The following is a 13,782-nucleotide window of genomic DNA, read 5'->3' as shown; positions in this document are numbered from 1 at the left end:
GAGTCACTTCCACTCTGACCCCAGGCTCCTCATCCACAAAAGGAGAATCCGGTGAGCCTGAGGCTGCTCCCATCTGCCAGCCCAGGACTCCAGCCCCTCCTCCCTCAGGAAGCCGCTCTGCCCTGTCTGGCCCCTAGAGGGCACCCCCTCTCTGACTGCCCAGGGGCCACACCATCCAGGGGCTGCCCAGGCCATCTGACAACTACAGCCAGCAAGGTACAGCCACACTCCTTGTGCCAAACATTTCTCAGACAACAGTGCACCAAATCCTCACGATGATCCCAGGTTAGTACCACTATGATCCCCACTCAGCAGATGGGAGTGAAGGGTGGGGCCAGGACCCACCCCAGGGACTGCCCAGCCGCAGCCCCTGCTCCCACCGCAACACACACCGCCTCGTGGATCCCGGGGTCTCTCCCCACCCCACCTAAGCTCCTGGGGGCGAAGGCTGCTTCTTCTCCAGGTCACTGGCTCTGCACTGCCCAGCCCCAAAGGCCTCAGGATGGGTCCCCTTCTCCATGGAGCCCTTGCCCAGCCCCCAGGCCTCCAAGTCCTCTTGGGCCTCCTTCCAGGTCTGCCCAGAGACCTCTCACAGCACCGGACACATGTTAGAAGGGCACTCGTTTCCAGCTGTCCCCCCACTAGCTGTGAGCTCCTCAAGGACAAGCACAGGGCCAGGCGTGGAGAGGCCAGGGCTGGCCTGCCCACCCCGTTCCAGCCCCTGCCCCACTCGCAGCAGATGCTGCTGGCTGACCAGCACTTGTCACCACTCAGTCCAGCCTGGGCCCTGGAGTCCTGCTCAGCACAGGGTCCCAGGCAGGCACCACCCATCGGATAGGCTTGGGCGGGAGCGCCCCCCGCTGTGGAGCCCCAACGCAAAGGAAGGCATGGCTATGAGCCCTCTGTGAGCCCAGGAGCCAGTCCTGAGGGAGGCCTGCTGAATCGGGGGGCTGCGAGGAGCAGCCATGCTCTCCCCTCCGACATGCACAGGCCCTCACCTTGCGGATCAGGTCCTGGTTGTACTCATGGATCTCGGTCAGGGCGTCCAGTGTGGGGTTGTTGGCCAGCAGCCCGCCATCCAGGAAGCGCCCGTTGGGCCGGAAGTAGGTGGGGGCGGCCCCACTGCTGCGGGCTGCCCGCCACACCAGCTGGTCTGGGGGTGAGAGGAGGAAGGTGGCCCAGTGGCACAAGGGCCTGGCCCAAGCCCCAGCCCACTTCAGGTCTTGGGGTGTGCATGCGTGTGCCTGAGGCTGTGGGGAAGGGGATTTGGGGGAGGGGGGTCAGGATGCAGCATAGGACCCCCAGGGGCCCCCTTAGCCTGCCTGCCCTCAGCCTCTAAAAATTCAGGAGAGACCAGGGGCAGTGGGTGGGATGGGGGTGGGGTGGGGGTGCCAGTGGCAAACCTAAGACTTGCACCCACATCCCTCAGCCTCCCTGGGTCAATCGTCTTCCCACCCAAGCATCTAACACGGCTTTAACCTGAAGGATGAGTTGGAGGCTTTAAGTTAATGTTGTGGCAGAAACGAGGCTCTCGTCCAGTATCCGGAGCTTCGTAATTCCGGAAGAGGTGGAGTTCAGCTGGTTGCCGGTCAGAAAGTGTTCCTGTCAGCATCACTCTGGAGAGAAACAAGGAGCAAGACAGCTGAAGCCACCACCCACCCACCTTTCTCCTGGCCCAACATTCACGCCCCTGGCCTGGGGAGCAGAATCACCACTCCCACCACCCACAGCCTCCCCTCTTTTTGGATGGGGGGGGCTTCTTCCTTTCCTCTGATCAAAGTCTCCAAATCCCAAATAGGCTCTTTCCTACACTGCTGGGGGAGTGTCAGACTGGTACAGCCTCAGGAGGGTGGTTTGGCAATCTGCATCCAAATTGCCAAGGGGTTTATCCTTAGACCAGAAATCCCACCTCTGGGGAATCATCCTAAGAAGCTCTTACCTGTGTGGGAAACAGCACAGGCAATTAAAGGCCGCACTGGTTGTAAAAGCAAATGACTGGATAATGGGGACGAGGCTTAAATAAAAGGGTGGTGGGGGGAGAGCAAATGACTGGAAACAACTGAAATGTCCATCAGCAGGATGGTAAATACGCCGTGGTTCACCCACACAACCTGGGTCTGTGTCGCTGTAAAATGACTGAGAAAGCACTTTATGAACCGATATGGGATGAGCGCCAAGACTGATGGTTAACTGGAACAGGGAAGGTTCGAGACAGTGTGCTTAGTATACCACCATTTGTTTAAAAAAGAAAGAAAGAAAGAAAAAAGTACATATTTGCTTAGTCAGAGCGGCAGCTGGCAACAGGAGTCACCTGAGGGGTAGGGAGCTCCGGGGTGGCCACGGCTCCAGGACGGGGCTGGGAGAGAGACTGTTCACTTGTAACCTTTGATACCTTTTAGATGTTCTACCATATAAATCTCTAACATATTAAAAAAGACTCCTACTTATCTTGAGGTTAACAGACACCATTAAAAACTGCTGGGAGTATAAACTGGCACAGTTTCCTTAAAAACTAATATGTATTGGAGTGACATCCCCAAGACGGTGAAGTGAGAAGCTCCAGGGTTCTGTCCCCCAACAGAATCTTTAAACAGTTGGCAAAAACTGACAGATGGTGTATGCATACAATGGAATACTGAGCAACTATAGAAGGAATGAAGCTGTGAGACACGCAACGAGGTGAATGGATCCTGTAGACAGCATTTTGAGTGAAGTACGCCAGAAACAAAGGCAAACACTATAATGCCTTACCAGTATGGACTAACTACAATGTGTAAACTCAGAATTGAATCTTAGAGCACAGCCTAACAGGGAAACAATTATTGTAATGGTCCCTAGATTGTAAGCTATTACAGCAGTCACATCTATTCCTGAATTGTAATGGCTATCTCCAAACTCTGAGATGTTAATCCCTTTGTGTATAACCTGATTGGTCTCTGGAATGTTGGGTATCTGTGTGACACCTGAAACTCAGAGCTAGAGCTCGGCAGATATGAATGTCAGTATTAACACATATAGCAACTGTTTAAAAAAAAAAAAAAAGCCGAAAAAGAGCCCAGACTTCAATTAAAGATATAAATGAAGCATAGACTAGGGCAAATAAGGCCAAAGGGTAAAGGTTGAAACTGACTGTGTGTTAAAACTTCAACTTCCATGTGAGACCAAGGGAAGAGATGTTTATTTGGTGTAGGATCTATATTTTCTCAACAATATAACTTCTACAGTCAGACTGTTCGAACACCACAATTAACATGGAACTTTGAAAAGGAAGTGAGATATGGTAGGTCTGTATAGGTTAGAATGAAATAGCAACACATCCCAAAGTAATTTGGGCGGAGCTGAGGGGCCCCCCTGAGGAGCTGGGGGAGGATGTGAAGGTGTTGGACTTCCTCACCTGGATTGTTGCTGATGTTCTCACAAACATTGGGGACTGACAACTTGGTATGCCGAGCCCTCTGTCTTGGGGCTTGCCCCTATGGAGCTTGTTACTACAAAGGAGAGGCTAAACCTGCTCATGACTGTGCCTAAGAGTCTCCCCCTGAGTGCCTCTTTGTTGCTCAGATGTGCCCCCCCCCCCCTCTAACTAAGCCACCTTGGCAGGTGATCTCACTGCCCTCCCCCCTACATGGGACCTGACTCCCAGGGGTGTAAATCTCCCTGGCAACACAGGATATGACTCCCGGGGATGAATGTGGACCCGGCATCGTGGGATTGAGAACATCTTCTTGACCAAAAGGGGGATGCGAAATGAAACAAAATAAAGCTTCAGTGGCTGAGAGATTTCAAATGGAGTTGAGAAGTCACTCTGGTGGACGTTCTTACACACTATATAGACAACACTTTATAGGTTTTAATGTATTGGAATAGCTAGAAGTAAATACCTGAAACTATCAAACTCCATTCCAGTAGCCTTGACTCTTGAAGATGATTGTATAACAACGCAGATTATAAGGGGTGACACCATGATTGTGAAAACCTTGTGGATCGCACTCCCGTTATTCAGTGTATGGATGGATGAGTAGAAAAATGGGGACAAAAACTAAATGAAAAATAGGGTGGGATGGGGGTATGGTTTGGGTGTTCTTTTTTACTTCTATTTTTTATTCTTATTTTGATTCTTTCTGGTTTAAGGAAATTGTTCAAAAATAGATTGGGGTGATGAATACACAACTATATGATGGTACTGTGAGCAGCTGATTGTATGGTATGTGAATATATCTCAATAAAACTGAATTAAAAAAAAAACCCAAGCAGAATCAATTTTTCTCAGAGTTTTACAGTTTAAAGGGTTGCAATAACTGGAAAACACTGAATAAAGAAAAAGTCAGCTTAAAACATCAGGAAAACCTCATGGTGCCATTGCTGGCCCTTCCCCACCCAGCTTGGTACGGAGAGGTCCCTGCTCCTGGTTCTGGAGGAAGCACAGTAACACCTATGTGCAGAGTGGGGTGTATGCATGTCTGTCCTAACCTATCTGGTGGAAGCCTGAAGGAGTGAACCAGGACATTTGTCTCTGGCTCACTGTCCCAGAGCTTACCTGAAATGCAGAAGCAGCTCACAGGCAGCTAAATAAGTGTACAAAACAATCAAATCACAGAATTATCAGTTTGAAGACACATAAGGGAGCACCCAGGACTAGGAGAAAAGATTGTTTTTCAGGGAAAAGTGGGGGCATTCGGATCTGTGTAAACAGGGGATTCCTAAGGCCAGAACAAGTCTCATGCTCAGAAAAGACAGGAGAAGATCTCATGCTTTTGTCTGAAGCTGTTCTTCAGGTTCACTGGTAGGAGGGCTAAGCTCTGAAAGAGAGCAACAGCCAACACAGAGCCAATCTGAAAAGACCGTGGAACGGGTTTTTTGTTTTTTTGTTAGCTCCTGGCAGTCAAGGAAATCTCTGCCATATCACTAGCAGGGTACAAACTTAAGGCAACAGACACCTCATGGACTAAATTTTCCACATTAAAATATTAAGATGTACAGTGTCCCCCAAAATTATAAGGTATGCAAAGAAACAGGAAATGATGGCCCATTCACAGGAGCAACATAAAACATCAGAAACCATCAGCAAAGAATACCAGACTTTTGTCATACCAGACACAGACTAAATAAATGGTCTTAAATATGCTCGAAGACCTAAAAGAAAACACGGGGAAATAATGAAAGGACATCAGGAAAACAATATATGAACAAGATGAGAGCTTCAATGAAGAGACAGAAATGATAAAAATATGAAAAGGACCAAACGGAAATACTGGAACTGAAGACCTCAAGAAAAGAAATAAAAAGTTCCCTACAGGGTTTCAAGAGCAGATTGGAGTTGGCAGAAGAAAGAATCAGTGAACACGAAGATAAAACAATTGATACAATTCAGCCTCAGAGCAGAAAGGAAAAAACGAAGAAAAGTGAGCATAAATTAAGAGAGAACACTTCACCCAACAACAGCAGAATACACATTCTTCTCAAGTGCACATGGATCATTCTCTAGGAAAGACCATATATTAGGTCACAAAACAAGTCTCAGTAAATTAAAAAATATTGAAATCATACAAAGCATCTCCTCTGCCCACAATGGAATGGAGCTAGAAATCAATAACAGAGAGAACTGAAAAATTCACATATATGTGGAAATTAAACAATATACTCTTAAACAACATATGTGTAAAAGAAGAAATCACAAAGGAAGTTAGGGAAACTCTTCAGACAAATAAAGGCAAAAATACAACATACCAAAATTTATGTGATGCAGGAAGAGCAGTACTTAGAGGAAATTTTAAACCTGTAAATGCTTACATGAAAAAAAGAACACAGATCTCAAATCAGTAACATAAACTCACACCTCAGTGCAACTAGAAAAAGAAGAGCAAACTAAACCCAAAAGTGAGCAGAAGGAAGAAATAACAAAGATTAGAGTAGATACATGAAATAGAGAACAAAAAACAATAGAGAGAATCGATTAAAAGTCAGTTCTCTGAAAGTTCAATAAAATTAACAAATTTTATCTAGACTGGCAAAGGGAAAAAAGAGAGGAAGACACAAATAACTAAAATCAGAAATGAAAGGAGAAACATTACTTCTGACCCCAGAGAAATAAAAAGGAACACAAGAGAATAGTGTGAACAATTGTATACCAACAAATTAGATAACCTAGCTGAAATGAACAAATTCCCAGAAAAACACAAATTACCTAAAATGACTCAAGAAGAAACAGAAGACCAAAAACAGACCACTAACAAATAAAGAGATAGAATCAGACAATCCAGTTTTAAAAATGGGCACAAGACTTGAGCAGACATTTCTCCAAAGAAGACATACAAACGGCCAAAAAGCAAATGAAAAGATGCTCAATGTTAGCCACTAGGGAAATGCAAACCAAAACCACGAGATACCATTTCACACCCACTAGAATGGCTACTATTTAAGAAAAATTGAAAATATCAAGTGTTGGAGAGATTATGGAGAAATAGGAACACAAGTTCATTGTTGGTGGGAATGTAAAATGATGCAACCACCGTGGAAAACAGTTTGGCGGTTCTTTGGAAAGGTAAGTATGTAATTACCGCATGTGCCAGTTTGAATGTATTGTGTCCCCCAAACGCCATTATCTTTGATGTAATCTTGTGTGGGCAGACATTAGCAGTTTTGATTAGATTTCCTTGAGTGTTTCTTTGGAGATGTGCCCCACCCAGCTGTGGGTGATGACTCTGATTGGATATTTCCATGGAGGCATAGCCCCACCCAATTAGGGTGGGCCTTGATCAGTGGAGCCATATAAATGAGCTGACGGGCAGAGGGAACTCAGTGCAGCTGTGAGTGACATTTTGAAGAGGAGCTACAGCCAAGAAGGACACTTTGAAGAGAGCACAGGAGCTGCAGATGAGAGACAGTTTGAAGATGGCCATTGAAAGCAGACTCTTGCTCCAGAGAAGCTGAGAGAGGACAAATATCCCAAGTGCAACTAAGAGTGACATTTTTGAGGAACTGCAGCCTAGAGAGGAATGTCCTGGGAGAAAGCCATTTTAAAACCAGAACTTTGGAGCAGACCCCAGCCACGTACCTTCCCGGCTAACAGAGATTTCCCAGACACCATTGGCCATCCTCCAGTGAAGGTACCCGATTGCTGATGTGCTACCTTGGACACTTTATGGCCTTAAGACTGCAACTGTGTAACCAAATAAACCCCCTTTTATAAAAGCCAATCTATCTCTGGTGTTTCGCATTCTGGCAGCATTAGCAAACTAGAACACCATATGACCCGGCAATCCCACTTCTAGGTATATACCCATAATAACTGAAAGCAAGGACTTGAACAGATATTTGCACACTGATGTTCATAGTGGCATTATTCACAATTGCCAAAAGATGGAAGCAACCCAAGTGTCCATCAACAGATGAATGGATAAACAAAATGTGGTGTATACATACAATGGAATATTACTCAGCCATAAAAGATGACGGAGTGGATGAGGCAAAGCGGGCTTCTCCTCTGTAAAAGAAACTAGAGATGGGCCGGAGGACACCTGGGTCCACAGTTTCAGGGTGTGACCAGCCATACAGTACATGGTGGGGATGTGGGAAAAAAAAAAAAAGTGGAGCAATGGCACTTCAGGAATGGGGTGAGTTTGTTTGGCTGGGACCATCTCTGAGACCGATAGTGAAGAAGTAAAACTGCTGTTACTTGCAGATGATATGATCATATATTTGGAAAATCCTGAGAAATCAATGACACACCTACTTGAGCTAATGAACAAATTCAGCAAAGTGGTGGGATACAAGATTAATGTGCAAAAGTCAGTAATGTTCCTATATACTAGTAATGACCTAACTGAAGAGGCAATAAAAAAATTCCATTGAAAATAGCAACTAAAACACACCAAGTACCTAGAAATAAACTTAACCAAGGATGTAAAAGACCTCTACGCAGAAAATTACAAAACTTTACTAAAAGAAATAAAAAGGACCTAAATAGGTGGAAAGATATTCCGTGCTCAAGGAGAGGAAGGCTAAACGTTGTTAAGATGTCAACTCTACCCAAACTGACCTACACATTCAACGCAATTCCTACTTTCCAGACTTGGAAAAGCTAGTTATCAAATTTATTTGGAAAGAAAAGGGGTCTCAAATTGCCAAAAACATACTAAAAAAGAATGAAGTGGGAGGACTTAACACTTTCAGAACTCTGAAGCCTACTATAAAGCCACAGTGGTCAAAATAGTGTGGTATTGGCACAAAGATAGACACACTGATCAATGGAATCAAATTGCAAGTTCAGAAATAGACCCCAGATCTATAGTTGACTGATTTTTGATAAGGCCCCCAAATCCACTGATATGGGACAGTCTCTTCAACAAATAGGGCTGGGAGAACTGTGTAGCCATATCCAAAAGAATGAAAGACAACCCCTACCTCACACCCTATACAAATATTAACTCAAAGTGGATCAAAGACCTCAATATAAGAAACAGCACAATAAAACTCTCAGAAGATAATATAGGGAAACATCTTCAAGACCTAGTATTAGGAGTTAGCTTCTTAGACCTTACACCCAAAGCACAAGCAACAGAAGAAAAAATAGATAAATTGAAACTCCTCAAAATCAAAAGTTTCTGTGCCTCAAAAGACTTTTTCAAAATGGTAAAGAAGAGGCAGCCAATGCAATGAGAGAAAATATTTGGAAACCATATATCTGATAAGAGACTGATATCCTGCATATATAAAGAAATCCTACAACTCAACAACAATAGTACAAACAGTCTAATTATAAAGTGGGAAAAAGATATGAAAAGGCATTTTTTCTGAAGAGGAAATACAAATAGCTAAAAAACACAAGGAAAAAAATGTTCGTCTTCACTAGCTATTAGGGAAATGCAAATCAAAACCACAATGAGACACCATCTCACTCCAATAAGAAGGGCTGCCATTAAACAAACAGGAAACAAATGCTGGAGAGGATGTGGAGAAATTGGAACTCCTATTCATTGCTGGTGGGAATGCATAATGCTCGGTTTCTCAGAAAACTAGATATCAAATTACCCTACGATCCAGCAATTCCACTTCTCGATATATACCCAGAAGATCTGAAAGCAGTGACATGAACAGACATTTGTACACCAATGTTCACAGCAGCATTGTTCACAATTGTCAAGAGATGGAAAAGTCCAAGTGTCCTTCAGCAGACAAGTGGATAAACAAAATGTGGTACATACATATGACGGAATACTATACAGCAGTAAGAAGGAACAAGGTCCTGAAACATATGACAGCATGGATGAACCTTGAAGACATAATGCTAAGTGAAATAAGTCAGACACAAAAGGAGACATATTGTATGTTACCACTACTATGAACTCCCTGAACAATGTAAAATCAATGTCTTATAATGCAAAATACTGGGGACCTAGTGATAGACCAAAGCTATCTGATGATTGCTTGTTAATGGGATTATAAGTTATCAGAGCTGTACTGAAGGTGAAAGGATTGACAGGGGTTGTTTAAAGGCATATATCCCACAGCTTGGCACTACAAATACAGATAGGTGATTGCATGACATACTTCTAAGATATGACAGTAGTAGAGAGATGACAACAGAATGGTATGTGGGAAAAATCTACCTATTGCATTCTAGGGACTATAATTAATAGGAATACCTTACTAGCACCACACAAAAACTAGGGACAAATAATTAAGGGCTGAAAAGAGCTGTGTGGTATTTTGGGTCATGAGAATTGTTTAAAATGGAGAGTGATGAGGATTGTACAACTAAGTGATGATATTATGAGATATGGATGGATTATCATGGATATAACATATAGCTATGTGAACTTAGGAACCCCCTACTTCATAAGACAAGCCCTTGAGCTTGAGGCTTGCTCAGGTGAAACTTATGGTTGTAAAGGGGAGGCTAAGCCCACCTATAATTATGCCTAGGAGTCACCTCCAGAGAACCTCTTTTGTGCTCAAGGGTGGACTTTCTCTCTCTATGTCCAACTCTGCAAATAAATTCATCACCCTCCCCCCAACATGGGACAGGAGCCCCCAGGGGAGTGAGTCTCCCTGGTGATATGGGACACGGATTCCGGGAATAAGCCTGACCCTGGCATTGAGGGGTTGAGAATGCGTTATTGACCAAAAGGGGGAAAAGAAAGGCAACAAAATAAGGTTTCAGTGACTAAGAGAATTAAAGTCAGGAGGCTCTCATGGAGGTTACTCCTATGCAAGCTTCAGCTAGATACGCCAAATGACCACAATATGATAGGCCCAAGTCAACAGTAGTCCTGAAAACCTGAAAGAATACCCAGATCCCTCTCTGATACTCTATAAAAGTTTCACTCACTAAGTTTATTCTTCAGAAACTTAAATCCTCCAAAGAACTCTTATGCCAGCTATGTCCCAAAACCCAGAGGCAACAGCCTCTTCAAGAACATCAACCAGATGTTTCCCTTTTTCCCATAATGTTGACACTCCTTTTCAACATGAACAAGTTAAGGTGGTCACTTCCTAAACATCCCTGAAGATCAGGAAAGTGATTAAACTAGAGGAAGGAGTAGCAATAGACATGATGGAATTTAACAAAGGATTATGAATACTGAATATATATATAATTTTCATTTTCTTAGTTGCTAGGGTACCAGAATAGCTAGAAGGAAAGAAATGTAATGGTGGAACTGTAACGCACAGCATCCTTTGAAATTTGTTCTATAGCTACTTGTTAAATTGTAATTTCAAAGCTATACTTTTCTGTATATAGGTTAGATTTCACAATAAGGAAATTAATTGAAACTATGGTACTATAACTCATAATAACTGGAAATTTCCTGTATACCTATTTGTTAAATCATACTTCAAAACATACTACCTTTTTGTATATATGTTATATTTCATAATAAGGAAATAACTGAAACTGTGGGACTGTAAGTGAAATTTATCCCAGGAATGCAAGGGTGGTTCAACATAAGAAAATCAGTGTAATATACCTTATTACAGAATGAAGAATCATAATAGAATGAAGGGGGAAGCATGATCATCTCAACTGATGCAGAAATGGCATTTGACAAAATCGAATACCCTTCTTGATAAAAACATTCAGAAAATTAGGAATAAAAGGAAATGTCTTCAACATGCTAGAGGGCATATATGAAAAACCCATAGCTAACATCACACTCAATGGTAAAAGACTGAAAACTTTCCCCCTAAAATAAGGAATAAAACAGGATGTCCGTTTTCACCACTGCTATTCAACATCGTATGGAGCATTCTAACCAGAGCAATTAGGGAAGAAAAAGAAATAAAAGACATCCAAATTGGAAAAGAAGAAGTAAAATTTCCCCTATTTGTAGATATATGATCCCATATATAGAAAATACCAAAGGATATAGAAAGCTACTAGAACTAATAAATGAATTCAGCGGAGTAGCAGGATATAGTATCAATACACAAAAATCAGTGACGTTTCAAGGCTGGGGAGGTAGCAAATGTGAAATTAAAGTTTAATCAGTACAGAATTTCTTTTGGGGTGACAGAAAAGGTTTGGCAAAAGTTAATTACATTGTGAATGTAATTAACACCACTGAATTATATATTTACATGTGGTTATGAGGGAAAATTTGGGTTGTATGTATGTGACTAAAATAAAAATTTAAATTAAAAAAAAATCAGTGATGTTTCTATAAACCAGCAATGAACAACCTGAAAAGGAAATCAAGAAAAAAATTCCATTTACAATAGCAACTCAAAGAATTATATATCTAGGAACAAATTTAGCCAACAATGTAAAGGACTTGTACACAGAAAACTACAAGGTATTTCTGAAAGAAATTAAAGAAGACCTAAATGAATGTAAAGACATTCTGTGTTCATGGATTGGAAGACTAAATATTTTTAAGATGTCAGTATTACCTAAAGTGATTTACAGGCTCAATGGAATCCCAACCAAAATTCCAACAGCTTTCCTCACAGAAATGGAAAGCACCATCAAATTCATATGGAAGGGCAAGAGGCTTTAAATAACAAAAACCATCTTGAAAAAGAACAAAGTTGGTGGACTCACACTTCCTGATTTCAAATCTTATTACTAAGCTGCAGTAATCAAAACTGTGGTACTGGCACAAGGACAGATATCTAGACCAATGGAACAGAATTGAGAGTTCAGAAATCAACCATCAGACTATGGCCAATTGATCTTTGACAAGGGTGCTAATTCTCACAATGGGGGAAGAAAGGGCTCTTCAACAAACGTGTGGGAAAACTAGATATCCACATATAAAAGAAAGTGGACCCCTACCTCATACAATATACAAAAATTAACTCAGAATGGAAGTACAGCCCTAAATATAAGAATGAAAACTATAAAACTCCCAGAAGAAAACAGGGGAATATCTTTAGGACTCTGTATTATGCAATGGATTTAGACTTCATACCAAAAGCATGAGCAACAACAAAAAAAGCAGGTGAATAGGACTTCAATAAAATTTAAAACTTTGGTGCACTAAAGGACATTATCAAGAATGTGAAAAGACAGCCTACTAGAATGTGAAAAAACATTTGGAAATCATATATGTGATAAGAGTTTACTATCAAGAATGTATAAAGAACTCTACAACTCAACAATATAAGACAAACAACCCAATTAAACAATGGGCCAAGGGGGTGGGGAGATTGGAAGAGGCTGAGGGCTTTGTTGGGGTTGGGCAGGCTGCCCTGTACCCACAAACCAATCCATGACTACCAGCCAACCTGATTAAAGCAGTTTAAAAGAAAACAAACAAAAAACGAATCAAGGACTTGAATAGACATTTCTCTAAAGAAGATATACAAATGGCCAATAAGCACATAAAAAGATGCTCAACATCATTAGTCATTAGGAAATGCAAATCACAACCACAATGAGATACCACACCCACTCACCAGAATGATTATTATTAAACAAAGAGAAGATACTGAATATTGGCAAGGATGCGGAGAAATAGGAAACCCTTGTGCCCTGTTGGTGGGAATGTAAAATGGTACACTGCTGTGGAAAACTGTTTTGGTAGTTCCTCAGAAAGTTAGTATAGAATTACCATATGGTGCTTAAAGTTGAAACAATTGGCAGGACGTATTATATAGCAATTAAGACCCTGTGGTCCTGGCACAGGGATACTACCAACCAAGGGAACAGGAACAAAGCAGAGAGCCAGAAACAGACCCAGGCATATAAAGACTCTAGATACATGAGGAAGGGATCAAGCCCTGCCAGTGTGGAGGGAAGGACAGACTTCTTCTCTAATGGTGCTGGGGAAACTGGCTATTCTTTTGGGAAACATGAACTTGGATCTCCAATTCACCCCAGTACAAAAATCAATTCCAGGTTGATAAAAGATCTAAACAGGAAAGGGAGATCTTTCATGCTTTCAGACATGAGATAGAAGAACAGCCTTTAGCCTCAGGGTGGAGAAGGGGTCCCTAAACGAGACATAAAAACACACTATAAAAAGGAAAATATTTATTACTTCTACTTCATTAAGAGCTTCCATTCATCAAATAACACCATAAAGAGACTGGAAAGATGCGTCATAGAGCAAGAGAAAAGATTCATACCCATATATTTCAAACCCACATATCCATCAAAGGACTGGTTTCCAAAAAAAAAAAAAAAATTTCCTACAGATCATTTAGGGGCCTCATAAACCAAAAATCACAAAACCCAATTCTGCCAAAAATGGGAAAACAAACGTGTGAACAGAGAGTTTATGAGAGGAAATCCAAATGTCCTTTAAACATATGAAAAAATGTTCAACCTCATTAGTA

The 13,782-nt window shown here is 42.0% G+C and overlaps 1 protein-coding gene across 9 annotated transcripts in view; it reads right to left on the bottom strand.

The window, feature by feature from the left end:
• The window catches only part of PLA2G6 (phospholipase A2 group VI), an 88,980-nt gene that overhangs the window by 2,388 nt on the left and 72,810 nt on the right, over positions 1 to 13,782 (bottom strand). For all 9 annotated transcript variants that reach the window (XM_037846553.1, XM_037846557.1, XM_037846551.1 and 6 more), the window contains 2 exons: positions 1,480 to 1,616; positions 999 to 1,153 (listed from right to left, as the gene is read on the bottom strand). In XM_037846553.1, coding sequence (XP_037702481.1) covers positions 999 to 1,153; positions 1,480 to 1,616 — 292 coding nt within the window. The remainder of the gene's footprint in view (positions 1 to 998; positions 1,154 to 1,479; positions 1,617 to 13,782) is intronic.

This window comes from Choloepus didactylus, chromosome 8, assembly GCF_015220235.1.
Source record: "Choloepus didactylus isolate mChoDid1 chromosome 8, mChoDid1.pri, whole genome shotgun sequence".
Taxonomy (NCBI): Eukaryota; Metazoa; Chordata; class Mammalia; order Pilosa; family Megalonychidae; genus Choloepus; species Choloepus didactylus.
This window is presented reverse-complemented; position numbering and strand designations above follow the sequence as displayed.